The sequence below is a fragment of the Trichechus manatus genome, unplaced genomic scaffold (genome assembly GCF_000243295.1).
Source record: "Trichechus manatus latirostris isolate Lorelei unplaced genomic scaffold, TriManLat1.0 scaffold00012, whole genome shotgun sequence".
Lineage (NCBI taxonomy): Eukaryota > Metazoa > Chordata > Mammalia > Sirenia > Trichechidae > Trichechus > Trichechus manatus.
The window spans coordinates 10136574-10154748 of NW_004443948.1; the positions used below are offsets into that span (position 1 = coordinate 10136574).

At 35.3% G+C, this 18175-nt stretch overlaps 1 protein-coding gene across 1 annotated transcript in view; it reads left to right on the forward strand.

The window, feature by feature from the left end:
• GBE1 (1,4-alpha-glucan branching enzyme 1) overlaps positions 1-17849 on the forward strand; it is a 311336-nt gene extending 293487 nt beyond the window's left edge. Inside the window, exons 15-16 of the mRNA XM_023726637.1 lie at positions 8515-8632; positions 16515-17849. Coding sequence (XP_023582405.1) covers positions 8515-8632; positions 16515-16571 — 175 coding nt within the window. The 3' untranslated portion in view covers positions 16572-17849. The remainder of the gene's footprint in view (positions 1-8514; positions 8633-16514) is intronic.
• The last annotated feature ends 326 nt before the right edge of the window (positions 17850-18175 follow it).

The window sequence follows — 18175 nt, forward strand, 5'->3', positions numbered from 1 at the left end:
GAAGTTAGAGGGTTGACATGTTGTGGGGTTGTTAACCAATGTCATAAAGCAATATGTGTACTACTGTTTCATGAGAAACTATTTGTTCTGTAAGCCTTCCCCTGAAGTATAATTTAAAAAAAAAAAAGAAGATAAGCCTGGCAAAAAAAAAGAATACATAAATCTTATAAGCTAACAGTAGGTGCTCAAACATTGTAGCGAGTAGAATAATAGAAATGTTGCTAAGACAATCGCAAGATCAATGAGCCATGATCGTAAGACCTCTGGAGTCTTAGAAGCAGGGCATGTTCATTAATCTCTGATTGTTTTCTGAAAGAACCAGTTTCAAGTGTTTCAGTGAGACTGATCACCTAAATACATTACCTGAAACTTAGACAAGCTGCTTCTAAAGGTTAGTCACAGTTTAAGGCATAACTATAAGCTTCAAAGTTATATATATATGATTACACAGCACACAGGTTTGTAACATTTAATAAGGTGACCTTTGGTGCCATGGGCAAGAGAACTGTTTTCATCAAGCAAAATTTATAATTTTACTTCACTCAATTATAATGTGTGGTTGTAATTTAAATTTTTAATGAAGACAGTGTTCACAAACTTGAAGGCATATGCAGCTCGTGCATGAAGATGTTGCTTTTTCAAGGGCCCCAAAATTTTCACTTGAACTGTTTCTGTTGTTGTTAGGTGCCATCGAGTTGGTTCTGACTCATAGCGACCCTGTGTACAACAAAATGAAACACTGCCAGGTCCTGCAGCATCCTCACAATGATTGCTATGTTCGAGCCCATTGTTGCAACCACTGTGTCAATCCATCTCGTTGAGAGTCTTCCTCTTTTTCTATGACCCTCATCCTTACTAAGCATGATGTCCTTCTCCAGGGACTCATACCTCCTGATGACATGTCCAAACTATGTGAGACGAAGTCTTCCCATCCTTGCTTCTAATGCGTATTCTGGCTGTACTTCTTCCAAGACAGATTTGTTCGTTCTTTTGACAGTCCATGGTATATTCAATGTTCTTCACCAACACCATAATTCAAAGCCATCAATTCTTCTACAGTCTTCCTTATGCATTGCCCACCTTTCACATACATATAAGGCGATTGAAAGCATCATGGCTTGGGTCAGGCACACCTTAGTCTTTAAAGTGGCATCTTTGCTTTTTAACACTTTAAAGAGGTCTTTTGCAGCATATTTGCCCAGTGCAATGTGTCTTTTGATTTTCTTGACTGCTGATTCCATGAGTGTTGATTGTGAAGCCAGGTAAAATGAAATCCTTCAAAACTTTTAACATTTTCTCCATTTATCATGATATTGCTTATTGGTCCAGTTATTAGGATTTTTGTTTTCTTTATGTTGAGGTGTAATCCATACTGTAGGCTGTAGTCTTGGATCTTCATCAGTTAAGTGCTTCAAGTTCTCTTCATTTTCAGCAAGCAAAGTTTTGTCATCTGCATAAGGCAGGTTGTTAATGAGTCTTCCTGCAATCCTGATGCCACATTCTTCTTCATATAGTCCAGCTTCTCAGATTATTTGCTCAGCATATAGATTGAATAAGTATGGTGAAGGGATACAACCCTGACGCGCACCTTTCCTGACTTTAAACCACACAGTATCCCCTTGTTCTGTTCGAATGACTGCCTCTTGATCTATGTACAGTTAAGTGTTCTGGAATTCCCATTCTTCGCAATGTTATTCATAATTTGTTACGATCAACACAGTCTTTGCATAGTCAATAAGGCACAGGTAAACATCTTTCTGGTATTCTCTGCTTTCAGTCAGAATCTATCTGACATCATTAATGAATATCCCTGGTTCCACATTCCCTTCTGAATCCAGCTTGAATTTCTGACACTTCCTTGTCAATGTACTGCTGCATCTGCTTTTGAATTTAGCAAAATTTTACTTGTGTGTGATATTAATGATATTGTTCGATAATTTCCACATTCAGTTGGATCACATTTCTTTGGAAGAGACATAAATATGGATCTCTTCCACTCAGTTAGCCAGGTAGCTATCTTCCAAATTTCATGGCATAGATGAAGGAACACTTCCAGCACTGCATCCATTTGTTGAAACATCTCAATTGGTATTCTGTCAATTCCAGGAGCCTTGTTTTTTGCCAATGCCTTCAGTGCCACTTGAACTTCTTCCTTCAGTATCATTGATTCTTGATAATATGCCAATTCCAAAAATGACTGAATGTTGATCAGTTATTTTTGGTACAGTGACTTTGTGTATTTCTTCCATCTTCTTTTGATGTGAACTAGTAATAGTAAAAAAAATAAATAAATCCCCTTAAAGAGAAGTTGCATTTGTCATTCATTATATTTTAAATTATACTTTGAATATATTCAACAGTAAATTTCCTATTTATTTCCAAATCACTGTCTGCTTTAATTTTTTTTAGAAATATTGTAAGATGTAGGAATTTTTTTTTTAGGCAAAGTCAGGGTAAGAAGAAAGCTAAATGGATAATTTCCACCAGAAGTAGCGTAGTCATAAATGTCACATTGCTGTAAATATTTTTCAAAAAATGATTAAAATCTCAGAACGTTCAGTCCCAGTGATGATTTTTAAGCTTAGTGTATACTGTAGATCGTGGGAACAAAAATGGAAATGCCTAAATAAGATACACACACACTCTACCCTAAAACACATATACACATTCATAATAAATAGAGCAACATAACACAAGTCTTTACTACTCATGCATTTGGAAAGAGATCAGAGAGAACAATTAAAAGTTGTAGTTTATGGTCCTCTCTGTGGTTCAAAACAATAAATTAGGCATAATTTAGCTATATTTTATAAAATAAAGGGACAGATCTATTTGCGATGCTATACAGCTCTAACCTAAGGTTTTGTGGATTGTAGGATGGCAATAAATAAAATTCAATTCATGAAACATAAAAAGGGAAGGATTTTGGTAGAGCATTGTGGCAAGCCTTGTGCCAGGTAATTATCTTTAGACTTTTAGAATGTAAAATTTTCCTTGTTTTAGAGTACCTGTTCTTTGTCTACCAGATATTTGTTCATCTACTTCAATTAGAGCAGTCCTTAGAATTTTGTACCTAACGTCTTTTGCCTTTGGCAATTGGTATAGTTTCTCTCTCCTGGAGTTACTCAGCTCCCAGAAATCATTGCAATCATAATAATATGGGTGAGTCGATTAAAAAATTAGATCTGAAAATAACATACGTAATTCATATATACTCTAAGGTGCATATTTTTTTCACATTTTAGCATGTCTTGAATTGGGATACATCTTAATGATTGGCATGATATTATTATGGTTTTCTTTTTTAGAAATACATAAAAATAATTTATCTTAAAATCAGTAATGTCTTAGATTTAAAGATATGTGGTAACTTATCTGCTTTGCCATTTTATGGTCACCTAGTCACTGGAAAACCCCTTTCCTTGTCACTCAATTTGAAACCTCAGGACTTGTACCTTATAATAAATTTCCTTAGCTTCATCAGCAGGAGTGAAGTGAGTTTAGTGCAGAATGATATAAATGATAGTACTTCTTACATCAAAATCCTTACACTTTGGACAGACACTTTATCAAGTGGCTGAGCAAACATAGCAGCTTTTGAAGTATTTGAAGAGCCATTGAATTTAAGAGTCTTCATGCCTTCACTGTTCTTTAATCTTATTAGTACAGACCTCATTCAGAACATGGCTCTTCCTTGGTTCAAATTTAAGGACGTAAATTATAAAATAATGCTTAAAATTTCTTATCTACTTCATCCTGTTGATAGATGTATGAAATACTTAGGAAGCTCTTGAATTTAAAATGAGAGGAAATCATAATATTTTAAGATGCCATCCAATTAATAGGGACCTATTTGATCTGCTTTTTTCTTTCTTTCTTTTTTAAATAACTATAAAAAATCCCTACCATTTCCTCCGTTCTGTATTTTTCAAAATTCAATGAGGTAAATGTTTTGGTCCAATACTTTATATTCATCTATAAAACTACCTAATGAACAATAAACGGATCAAGAACAAATGTAGTAAGCTTTACCTATTCAGAATCCATAAGGATTAAGTGTCTGTTAAGAGTTTTGTCCTTTTAATTTTTAAATTTTAATTCATAATTTAAATGGATATCACTTAACTGTTTTTTTCTTTTTTGCTTTGTTCTTCTCATTCTTCATTTTGGCCTCTTTACGCATGCAATCTCAACTTTAGAATTAAATAATAAAGTGTACATGAAAACATTTCTCCATAGTAGGTGCCCAATTGTAGAGAATAGGGTAGTCATATCTAGATTTGACTGGTGTGTACATCCAAGTTCTGCCACTGAACTTATTGTCTCTCCTTGGGCATAAGGATTCACCCCTTCCACATCTGTTTTCTTAATTGAGCCTCAATTTCCTTACATGTAGAATTGTATGTTAGGACAAATTGAAATAATGTGTGCAAAATGCCTCGTGTTTGCCACACAGATGTCCAGTAAATGTTAGCTTCCCCTATACCTCTTTCTTCCCTTCATCCTTGACTCCAATAAGTTTTTAGTACACCCAGTTGTACATCCAAACTTTCACCAATCAGTATGTGTCTCTCCATTCCCACTGTCAGAGTTTAGTCACGTTTACTACCCCTTGGACTGTTGTTAGGCTCCTGACTGGTTTTGCTGGCTTCAGTCTTTTCCCCTGTCCAAGTCTGCCCTTGACCTCCAGGTTAATTTTATTAATCACCATACCCTTTTCCAAAAACTTCAACATTACTATATTTACTACTAATATAAATCTAAATAGCCTAGACCAGCCTTCAAGACTTTTCATACACAAGCCTTCAATCATCCCTTTCCTCCTTGACTCTGCCTCTAATTGTGTATCACTTTCTGCTTTATTTTAGAGACATACATGTGCATGTCTTATCTCTCTTTAAAGGCTGTAAATTGCATGTAAACCAAGACTATATCTGGATTGATTTTGAATTTTGCACAGTTGCTTTTACTTAGTAAATGCTTGTGGGAGAAAAGATAATTTACTTTCCTCTAATAAAAATAATAATAATAAATGTAATTCAGCCTTTCTTGGTGAGTCGAGGTTGCCATCCTGAATATCAGTTTCAAAGATTTATTGAGAATCAGTTACCAGAAGGCACTCTGCTAGGTGTTAGGGAGGGAGCTAAGTACAAAAGACAGCCTGCTGAAGTGTCCTGCTAAGTTTGTTCTATCTGGTATGGAATTGGAAACCACATGAAGAAGGTAAGTTAAAATAGGTGTAAATTGTCTCTAAGTGATATTTCCAGGATGATATTCTTTATTGAAAAAGCGATGAATATAAGCGTTCGGTGCTTTATGTGTCTCATGTTGTGTGTGTGTGTGTGTGTGTGAGAGAAAGAGTGTGAGTGAGAGAACATGCCATAAAAAAAAAAACAGTTGTTCAGATAACTTCTTTGAAAATATCTGATGTCTATTTTATTCTAAGCAATTTTCCCCAAAGGTGAGGTTTTTTGAGACTGAAGTAATGTGTAGTAGCAATTTACAAACACAAAATGTTTTTACAAACATTACTTTTAATCTAGTATTTTAATTTGTTGGAATTTCTGGAGTTTAAGGATTACATTTTTTAAAGGAAGTTATTGTGTTGCCTGGATAATATAGCTACAGAGCTGAATAATTTCAAAGAAATGGCCACAGCAGATTTTTTTCTTTAAATGATGCTGTTAGGTGCCATCAAGTCAGTTCCGACTCAGCGACCCTGTATACAACAGAACGAAACACTGCCTGGTCCTGTGCCATCCTCACAATCTTTGTTATGCTTGAGCCCATTGTTGCAGCCACTGTGTCAATCCATCTTGTTGAGAGTCTTCCTCTTTTTCACTGACCCTCTACTTTACCAAGCATGATGTCCTTCTCCAGCGACTGATCCCTCCTGATAACATGTCCAAAGTATGTGAGACATAGTCTCGCCATCTTTTGCTTCTGAGGAGCGTTCTGGCTGTACTTCTTCCAAGACAGATTTGTTTGTTCTTTTGGCAGTCCATGGTATAGTCAGTATTCTTCACTCAAAATTACAGATCAGGAAAATATGTCTGAACTGATGTTTTGAAACTTTCTGTATGGCTTTTGTCAGCTTTTCCTTTACAGTTAAAAATTATATATATTAAATAACTTCTAACCATTTTTGATATGATCCCTTTCAATATCAGAAATAAGTGGATCCTTAAAACAGTTCTTTCAGTATCCTTCAATTGAGAAAATATAAAAGCAAAAACTTCCTATTAATTTTACAACTGTTTAGTCCGTATTTTATTAATCAAAAAACACTCATTCTTTGAAATATAGGAGTAAATATGCATAATAACGTAAGCTGGTCTTCAGACCATGCCTAATACATATATAGATTCCCAGGCAATTATAATAACATCATAACTCATTCAGTGACACTTTTAAAATAACCAAAAAAGAACAAACAAACTTGTTGCCGTTAAGTGGATTCCGACTCATAGCAACCCGATAGGACAGAGTAGAAATGCGCCATAGGGTTTCAAGGAACAGCTAGTGAATTCAAACTGCTGACCTTTTGGTTAACAGCCGTACCTCTTAACCACTGTGCCACCAGGCCTCCCCTGTAATAACACGACCATTATAAAAGCCCTTATAATAACATCCTTAAAATAATCCATTTATTGATGCTCAACTCACAGGTTGGGAATGACTGATTTTGGTGATACACTTGTTGTCTTCATCCATTACTACCAATAATCTATATTGTTGACTAGCAATTTAGTAAAAGATACTATAATTCACTAGTTTTCGTAAATATTTTAGGACGTTATTCTCTAAACTATACTCTGAAGATTTATAAAAGTTTTTGATGAGTAGAATAAAGAAAAAAGCTAAACTTTTAATAGCTCTTTTCATTTCACAATGCTTCATTTATTTACTATGCCTAATAATTTATTTTCACTATCAGTATTTCACCATTAAATTGATATGATCAAGTCATTTTCACCTATATTGAGTGACTTTAGAATGTGCCTGAGCCTAGTCATCTTTTGAAACACTATCTATCATGTACCTATCCATCCATCCATCCATCCATCCATCCATCATCTTTTCTTTAAAAATTATTTTCAAGTTGAATCAGAGCAGGCAGATCTGGACTGACAAAGATGGAGCTAACACTCCCAGCAGATACTCCTTTGGCGAAGACATCTGCATCTCTTATCCAGAAAGAGTCTCCCTAGGCATGAAAATGATGGATTATTCATTGTTTATTGCCCACATGTACTATTAATGTGATAATTTTGTATGTAATGAAAATATACAAACATTTTTGAGATTAAAGTTTTATATACCAAGAAAAGAAAACACAAAGCACTTGAACCTATGTATGAGCTACAAGAAACATAAAGTTACTAAGTATTAATGTATGCTTACTTGTGATTTTTTTCAAGTACCACCATTAGACATTTGAACAAGATAAATTTGATCATAATAATCATCCAGTTCTAGTCTACCAGTTGCCATAAAGTCAACCTCGACTCATGGCAACCCCATTTTTTGTCAGAGTAGAATGGTGCTCCAAAGGGTTTTCAGTGGCAGATTTTTAAGAAGTAGATAGCTAGGACTTTCTTCCCAGATGCCTCTGCGTAGACTTGAACTTCTAGCCTTTCAGTTAGCAGCCAAGCACATTAACCAACTGCAGCACCCAAGGACACTGTAATAACCATAGCTAAGGTTTATCTTGTTGTAAATACAGTAATGCTAACATACCTAAGAACGCACTGAAAAAAATCAGATGATGTATGATAACAGAACACATTATTACAACATGAATCCACCTGTAGTATGACTGATAGCATGTATATATGATCTTGCTGTGTTAATAGTAGTGGGGTGTGTATAACCGGGGGAGAGAGTAAGACTGCTTCCTTCTGCAGTGGTCAGATAGGTACTTTGTTTAGTTCTGTGTCCCTCTTGTTAAGAACTAGAATCTAGGAAAATGGATGAATTCAGAGATAGGGAAGGGGCTAAAATAAGGAATGATCAAAAGTCCTGGAATTATATTTAGTATGTATTTAATAATGTATTTAGAGGACATAAGGAGATAGCATAGCTATTATTAAATATTTGAAAGCTTATTATATAGAGAAGTTATTAAACTTATTCTCTATGTCTTTCATGGGTAGAAATAATACCAAGGAGTCAATGTGGAGAAGGATTTCTAACAAGTGGAATGGGTTGCCATAAGAGAAAAGTAGATTCTCTGTTAACAGGCATATTCAGTCTGAGGCTGGATGACCCCTTGATGAGCTGTGATAGAAGGATAGGAAGGATTCCATCCTTGAGAATCTTCGACATATTAGAGAAGAAATGACTCAATCCAGATCAGCCTGCCCTGATTTAAACTGGCATAGCTTTGGATATAGGAATAGATACCTGATTTAAGAGTGTTCAGGATAATCACTTTTAAATTTCCATCTCAGGACACATTTCAAAATGTCTCATTCAACTCCTGAAAAGTTGTGACTTCCTTAATAGCTGCACATTCAAAATTGTGCTAGATTCAGATGCAGCCGAATATGGAGGACACCAGAGACTGGACCACAATACCGAATTCTTTTCTGAGACTTTTGAACATAATGGGCGTCCCTATTCCCTTTTGGTAAGTAAGGTTTTTAATATATTTTCATTTGGTTTTAATTTAGTCTTTGATTTTTTTAGTGATGTTATAGTCAAAGAAACACCTCCTCAACAAGTAAGTGACATAAAAAAAGGCGGGGTAGGGAAGGGGGACCGTGTTAAATTAAAAGAGACTTAATGAATAAAGAAGCAAGGTGAACGTGTGGTGCTGGACTAAATTGGGTTTTAGAAAAACTAACAGTAAAGGATATTTGGGCGGTAATTAAGGAATTTTGAATATTAATAGGATTATAAATTATTTCTCAAAACTTAGAGGAAAAGCGATTTTTTATTATTTTTATTATGAACATTTCTGTTCTTTATGTAAGAACCTTCTTCTACTGTGCTTGCTTTCTCTGAAATATGTTATATTAGGCAGGTTTTTACATTACCCGCTATGTAATAAAATTAATTTAAAACACTTTAAAAGAATCATATGAATGTGTATCTTTTTTCTTTCATGTAGTAAATTAAAGACTGAATTTATACTAGGTATAAAAGTCTATGCTGTCCTCATACTACTGAGGAAAACATTTTATATAACAACTTTTATTTGGTGGTATTATCACAAATTATAGAATATTGCTTTAAACTACTTGGTTTAAACTCTGTTTTAAAAAAGTAGAATCTATCAAATCTCTAAATCTAAAGAAATTTCTTGTTTAATTTATGGTCAGACATTATGCTCAGGTCCACATCTACATTTTTTAAATCTTTTTTTTTTCTTTTACTGATTGTTCAGTCTTCCTCTGTCTCTCTCTGCCTCTCTCTCTCTCTTTTTCATTTTGTCTTGTTTTACCCATGAAAGAACTTGGATTAAACATGTGTTTTCACACTTATGAGGCCAGGATGTATCTGACAAATGTATGACTTTATTATAACTGTTAAAGCTCTTATTAGGATGAAATCCTCGTTTTTCAAAAATTTAGGTGTAAATCAGGTATGAGAATCTGTTCAGTACCCCTAGATCCCCTATTTCTATTGTCCATCTCTTAGAGTGGCATCAGCACCTCACTTTATAAGTTTCCATATTATATACAGGATCAATGTGGCAAAGACCAAAAAAAAAACCAAACCTGTTGCCGTGGAGTCGATTCCAACTCATGGCGAGCCTATAGGACAGAGAACTGCCCCATAGGGTTTCCAAGGGGCACCTGGTGGATTCGAACTGCTGACCTTTTGGTTAGCAGCCTGTCTTAGTCATCTAGTACTGCTATAACAGAAATACCACAAGTGGATGGCTTCTAACAAACAGAAATTTATTCTCTCACAGTCTAGTAGGCTACAAGTCCAAATTCAAGGCATCAGCTCCAGGGGAAGGCTTTCTCTCTCTGTCGGCTCTGGAGGAACGTCCTTGTGATGCATCAGTCTTCCCTTGGTCTGGGAGCATCTCAGCACAGGAACCTCAGGTCCAAAGGATGCGCTCTGCTCCCGGCACTGCTTTCTTGGTGGTATGAGGTTCTCGTGTCTCTCTGCTTGCTTCTCTCTTTCATATCTCAAAAGAGATTGGCTTAAGACACTACCTAATCTTGTAGACCTCATCGACATAACTTCCATTAATCCATTTTATTACATTATAGTGATAGAGTTTACAACACATAGAGCAATCACATCAGATGATAAAATGGTAGACAATCATACAATGCTAAGACTCATGACTTAGCCAAACTGACAGATGTTTTGGGAGGACAGAATTCAATCCATGACACAGCCATAGCTCTTAACCACTATACCACTAGGTTTTCCAATGGATTCTTATAAGGCATAAATTCATTGACTTGTATAAGCTTTTTGGATAGTGCAAAATGCTATTGCACATGTACTTAGAAATTATTATTTTCATGGCTGTTCAATAATTATTTAGGTATTTTAATTATGTCCAGGCACAAGGTGCTTTGGAGACACACAATTAAAGAAGACTTTCTCCCAACTTTGGAGAAATTACAATCTTAAGTGAGAGCTCATAATCTTTGGGTGTGGGCAGGAAATATCTTGGCATTGTTTTTATTTTATAAGAGCAAAGATACTCTGTCACAGTTAAAACAAGCTAACGAACCAGTGGCAGCAGCAATCAGAAGATTACTTTTCAAGCACTTATTAATCTCATAAATGTCGAATGTGCAGTTCTAAATTAGCAGATGGAATGGAGAATATCTCCTAAGTCTCCATGATAGGTAGCGGAATACAGCACTGCAAGCACATGAGAAATAGAACAGCCTGTAGTAGAATTCTGATCCAGCTGGGTCAGTAAGGTGGCTGCAGATGCTTCAGGAGTTAGTCATTTAAATGAGTCTTTAGGCCCCACATGAAATGACCACTGATTTTAATGTCAGAATACGGGAATCCAAATGGGCCAATAAAATACAGGAAGTCAAGAATACAATTTTTCTTCTTGCCAGAGTTATTCTGGGAATAGCTAGAGAAGAAACTCACATATAAAAAAAAAAAAAAAAAAGCCTAGGATTAGAAAGCCTCATTATAATGGAGTTCCTTATTAAATGGATTCATTTGTGGTGGGATCCAATCAAGTTCCTTGAGCATGACCATGAGCGCTGTAGGTCTGATATCACAGTCAGTGAGATCTGTCTTGTCTCCCACACTGAGAGCAAAAGCGGGGCATGTGGACAACATAGAACTTTTTTCACTTCCAGAGAATTTCTGCCCATTGTAACTGGTACACATTTGCTAAGCTTAATTTGCAAGCTCAGTAATCCACAGGATCTGCTGAATAAGTGTCAAATCTGTTTTCAAAGATAGCAACAAACAGAGCTCAAAGGATTCCTAAAACAGCTCTACATGCTACAGCATCAGTAGGTATGGCTCCAGCGTCATCTTTACGTGCTCCATCAGTTGAAACTGTGAAGCTAGAGCATAACTGCGTGTGTACTACCATTGAAACGTATTTGCTGAGGTCAGAGTATCTCATAAATGCCGAAAAGCAATAGGGCAGAACTTCTCCGTTCTGCTTTACTGGCAGTTGTTGGGAAATTCATTTTAACATAATCATTTCTCTATATTTCAATTCCTGATATAGGAACTTAGATGTTAACCTACATGTTAACCTCTATTTAATCAGTATACTAGGGTGAGAAGGGTTTCCTTTCTCTTCTCTGACTCATAAATTCAAGTTCCCTGACACCAATGGGAGAACGGAGATGCTGAGCCTTAAATAAATTAGACTCCTTTACAGTAATTCAAGCTATCTCAATAAGGAAAATGTGACTAAAGCAGTAGATGTAGCATTAATTACTTTGCCACTTAGACTCTTCATTAAGAAGAAGTAGGTCTGTTTATTCACATTCTAAATTTGGGTGTTCAAAAGTAGACTTGTTTTAAATAAAGAGTTGAGCAGGTAAAGTAGCATGTATTTTGGCTCTCTTAAGAAAGGAATTGGATTATATTGTGGAAGTCTGATTCCTTATGAAAAGTTGGTTATAAATATATAAACTAGATAAATATAACTAGATAAACTGGGTGGTGCAAACAGTTAAGTGCGTGTCTACTAACTGAAAGGTTGGCCATTCAGATCCACCCAGAGGCACCTCAGAAGTAAGGCCTGGTGGTCTGTTTCCAAATGGTCACAACCATGAAAATCCTATGGAGCACAGTTCTACTCTGCAACACACGGAGTCATCATGACTTGGAATTGACTCAACAGCAACTGGAAACATAAATAAATATAACTAGAAAGAATTAATTTCATAGCCATGCATTGCATTGTCTCATATGTTTGTAAAGTCACCTTCACTACAAAATGTCTAGGGCTTAGTGACTAATAAATGGGCATAGTAGCTCTGTTTATCAGCATAGATTATCTTTGACAGACACACTAAATAGTTTGTATATGCATGTACTTAAATAAAAATGGTTTATATTTAAATGTCCTTAAAATTTATGTTTAAATCTACTTATTTTCATGTTTCTTTTGCTGCATAATTCAAAACTATTTTTAACATTAAAATTATAAAAGGAGAGTTACACAGACAATACTAAATTATACCTGTTCCCATCAAGTCTTTTCCAACTCATACCAACCCTACAGGACAGAGCAGAACTGCTCCATAGGGTTTCCAAGGCTGCCAGTCTTTATGGAAGCAGACTGCACATCTTTCCCCTGTGGAGTGGCTGATGGGTTCGAACTGCCGACTTTTCAGTTAGCAGCTGAGCATTTAATCAGTATGACACCAGGGCTCCTTATATTAAGTTATAGGGACCCCAAATTGTTCATGTCTGTAATTACCTCTTCATAAGGATTATCTCTGATTGTCTCAAGTCCTTTAGTATAATTGGAAGTCATTTACTAACCACTAAGAAAATTGATCTTCATACTTAGAACCTTAATACAGAAGAAAACTCAAAATTCCATGAACAATCATAATTAAGAAAAATCACTTGCTTGGATAAATTCTTTTATATTGCCTACACCGCAAGGGCTCTAGAGCAAAATAAGCACATTCTGGTAATTAACACTGCAGTGAAAAAAATATAATTACACAATATTCCTGTTAATGATATTATGCAATTATCAATTGAAACTTTTGAGTAGACAGTATTAAGAGGTCTCTAAGTGTGACTGGAATTGGCATCATAAAAGCTCCTTACATAAAATGACCAGTATCATTTAGTAAAATTTGTTGGAGCATTTTTTTAACCACTAAGTGTCAAATAGGAAAGTCAGTATATATATGACAAACTTCAAATGTATTACGTTATTCCTTTTTTAACTCTTAAATTTGAACCAGATAAAATTCCAAAAGATAGAAGACCAGTATTCACATTAGAAGAGAGAATAAGATTGTTTATAAATTATCAGTAGACAGTTCTTATTTACCTTTCATTAATGAAATTGTTATGAGTTTATGGATCAAACAGAGTGGATGCCAGAACTGTATAGTATCCAGATAGGAGACTCAACCTTGACTTGTCCTGATAATACTATTATGCCACACACTGAGCAGGGTCCTATCCTTATTTGTCCTAGGCCTGCCTTGTGTTCCATTGTAACTTTCTCAGGAGGCTTAGGCTTACCAGAGTCTTCTTACCTGCATATAAGAAGGCTGTCATATCAGACAAACTTTCTTAATGTACAGGGACCTGGAAATTCTTTTGTCCAGTTTCTAGTGCTACTGAGAAATGTAGATTGATCTTCAGTTTTATATTGTTCACAGCAGAAATAATTCAGAACCATTCTGTTTATAACCTGCAATCCCACTGATTAATTAAACCCAGTTACTGTGATTCCCAGAACTAAACACATATAACCATTAACCAATTGCCATCTAGTCAATTCCAACTCACAGTAAACCCGTGTGTGTAAAACTGAGCTCCACAGGGTTTTCAGTGGCCGATTTTTTGGAAGTAAATCACCAGGCCTTTATTCCGAGTCCTCTCTGTGTATACTCAAACCTTCAGACTTTTGGTTAGAGCCAAGCATGTTAACCATTTGCACCACCCAGGAAACCAAACCAAACCCACTGCCATCAAGTCAATTTCAACTCGTAGTGACCCTATAGGACCGAGAAGAACTGCCCCATGGGGTTTCCAAGGCCGTAAATCTTTATGGAAGTAGACCAGCACATCTTTCTCCCACGGAGCAGCTGGTGGGTTCACACCACTGAGCTTTCAGTTAGCAGCCTAGCACTTAACCACTGTGCCACCAGGGCCACCCAGGGACAGGCCCCTTAATGAGTACTTGGCAAGCTTCTTTGGAAGGCAGATCACTGTCTCTTGATTCATGCCTGTTTTGATAAGATTTGAGGAGGGAATGTGTTGCATCTGAGTCTTGGTTTGTTTCTCCTTTGCTTTAGTCTATGTTGCTTTGGTGTGTAGCTTGATTATGAAAATATGCCACCCTTTGAACTGGATCTGCCTCGATCGGTGGTAATAGCCCTACTTTGTTTTGTTCGTGGATACTTCTAGCTTTTTATTGAACCAATTTCTTAACACCTTACCTTTCACAGTTAAAAAGAAGATATTGAATGGAAGAGATCCCATTAGCAGTTAAATTCTTATGTGGTTTAAAAATTATAAGACACTAAAAATATGTAAATTGTAGGGAAACAGATTGTGGCATTTAACTACATAGTTTCTCTATACTGCAGGAATGTAATATTTATCTCTTTGATTCTGACTACAAGTACTGGTTTGCAAATCACGCTGTTCAACATTGAACTACAGAGTGGCTGTTAGCATTTGTGGAATTTTTCTCAGATGATGATCATTTCTTAAATCACTACTACGTTTTAATTAAAAGTTAAAAAAAAAACTAGTCATTACATTTATAATGCAAGTTTCTCAAAATTCTACCGTTGTAAAACTGCTTTAATTTTGATGTTCAAAACTAACCAGTTGTATTGGTGTGCTTTTGTTTTTTTATTTTATAAAGGACCCTAAGAAATATTTATTATAGACACCTTAATGGAAAACACTGTGCTCATTTGCAGAGTGGAGATTCATTGAGCATACCATAGTTTTAGTTAATGAAAATCAGCTGTTCTTTTTCTTCTTCTCTTTCTGCTTTTTTCCTTAAGCTATGTTTGCTTTACACCTTTCATTCTGGGTCTAAACAATAAAAAGCCTTCCCCCCCACTTTTTTTAACATCTGTCAAGCTTTCACTTAGAGATAAATTGCCTGAAAATGATAAAATATTAAAGTCAGAAATGGAGATTTATTATTGCAATAGTAATAACCATCTATAATATTTTTACTCTTTTCTTTGTTACTAGTGGTTAAGTATGTTATATATAAAATAGATAAACATCAAGAAATTCAAATCACTTCTCAATTTTATGTTATTCAGATTTAAGTATATTATAGAATTTTTTGTGAAATATGCACGTATTGCTCCCACTATTATTTATTCCTTTATTTGCTGTTCCTTCTTTTATTTAGTCATTTTTAACACCTAATTTGTCCAGACATTATACTAAGAGCTGGAAATATAAAGACATATGACCTGTACCATCATAATGCTTGTAGTCTAATGGGAAAGACTGATAGTAAACTTGAAAAAAAAATTATAAATTGTAATATGTGAAATACAAACAAAAAGGGTGCTGTAATAGAAAATAACGCGGAGAACCTGTCATCTAGGGTGGTCAAGGAAAGCCTGTCCATGAAGCTGGTATATTTCCAGATCCAAGAAATAAGGAACCAACAAGGCAAGGAGTGTTCTGGGCAGAGGGAACAGCATGGCAAAGACTCAGAGAAAGGGTAGAGTTTAGTGTGTTCCAAGAACTGAAAGGCCCCTGTAGATGGAGCCTAGTGAGTGAGGGAAAAAGACATAAGAAATGCAATGAGCTGAGCCGACAGACTAGACAAGGTGAAGTTGATGCAGGGCCGTGTGTATTTTATTTTAAGTGCAATGTCAAGCTGAGAGATTGCTTTAAATTGCTGACAGGTATAAAATACACTTAGAATCCCTTATATTTCATTTAAGTTTTTGTTCTTTAAAAAACAGGGGAACAAAGAGAAGAAATTATCAATAAAAGTGTCAATGCAAAACAATGCTTTGTAATTTGTATTATTCTCCTGAATAGAATAGCACTGTGGACTGTAGGGCAGTTTTCCTTCACCACCTGATAGTACCTACGCCTGGCAATAAGAGTGCCATTTATGTCACTAGTAGCTGACAAACTTGGTTTTTGTAAATCATATGGAGCCCTCTAGTGGTCATTGCTTTAAAATAGTCTTTGATACCAAAACTGTTGGAGCTGTGGAATTGAGCCTTCTCTGAGCCAATGGAATTGTAAAGATACAGTAATTTAAGGCAGTGTGATATTGCATCATGCCTGTGTCCCTTTGACATGATGGCGTCACATTCAGTATTCCTTTCAATTGCACTGACATGATTGTGTTAACTTAGGTGTACATTCCAAACCGCGTGGCCCTCATCCTTCAGAATGTGGATCTGCCAAACTGAAGAGTCCTGACTTCAGCTCCACCGAATGCAGATGTGCGTTTTGTGTTCCAGTTCTCTTTGTCGAAGAATTTATAATGTGAGAGCTTTTCAAAATAATGCTTGTCTTGCCAAAACATCAGATGTCTGAAATTCAATATTTGTATATGCAAATGAGTATCAAACTTTTCTTCAAGAAATAGGGAGGTATTTTTTAGATTTTAGGAATCCTCAGCTCTATGTTTTCAAGCTGTCTGCACAACTAGTATTTCAAATGTAGTGTTATATATAATGTTGAAAGCATTTTACTTTCCTGCCCATGTATTTGATTCTTAAGTTCAAATTTGAATCATTTGTCATGTGTACTTATTTCTGTTTAATGTATACAGTGTGTTTTTAAAGATGATGCTTGGTGGCCTTATTTGTTCTAATAGCTCTTGGTCTAAATTACCAAGATTTTTGCCCTGAATTACCAAGATTATTGCCCTATTTTATAAAAGTGTGTTTAGAAACACTGTAATAAATATGTAAGAATAACTTAAAATTAAGAATTATATCAATGAAAATATCAAAGTCATTATCTATGAACTCATCCATGCTTGATTTTAGGTAAGTTTTATTTTGTGATCGCTTGTTCCCTTAGTATCTTGATAAGTGCTGATATCTCAGTTTTTCTGAAGGCCTGAAACAGTAAACGTAACATTTGAAAAAATATGTCTTTTACTTTCAATCAATAAAAAAAATGCAAAATTGCCTTTGCTGATGTTTATTCTCTTGTAATATTTTGGGGATTGATTTGGAATGAGTATTGAAATGTCATATCTCAACTATAATACCTTTCCCATGTATATGTACATAGGCCTGATGGACTGACTTAATGGAATTAATAATCTATTTTTTTCTTTAGATACTAGGTTTTTGTGTCTTGAAATTACACTTACCAACTCTTACAGCTAAGCTAAATTCCAGCAGTAAACATGAGCACAATTAGAAGCTGAATTAACTCAACTCAGTGAGATACTCAACTGCCCCATGATTTATTAAATAATCCACAGGTCTAAAATCATTAATATGATTCCTAATGTAATTCATTCACAACTGAGAAATTATGATGCACTATAAGACATAAAGCATCTGTCACTTTTTTTTAAGATCTCATTTTTCCTTTATATTAATACTGGCTGCTTGCTTTTCTGTTTTTAGCCTGATCATTTATGATTAATAAGGAGTACTTGGAAGTTTTTCTATTAAAAATTCATTCAGTACGGAAGAGAGACTTGCTTTTATAGCTAAGCCTATATATTTACCATCCTTGTAACTTTTTTTGAGTAAAGCACTGACTCTCCAGGTTTGAAATGTGTTATTTACTTTAACTTCAAAGTGGAATAGTATTTTGATTCTCTGAAAGAATCAGTGATGCTAGCTGATGATGATGCATGCTGGGAAGCATTACTGAAAGCCTTCTGTGATGCTTTCCCCGTAACAGGAACGTATTAATATCTTACCACTGCCCTGTCTGTGTACTGTATCTGTTATTGATAACAACACAAAATCAACCATGATGTTACATGTTCTAATTTATAATTCCTCACCTTTGCATTTGTTATGTATGAAAAGATACACTATTT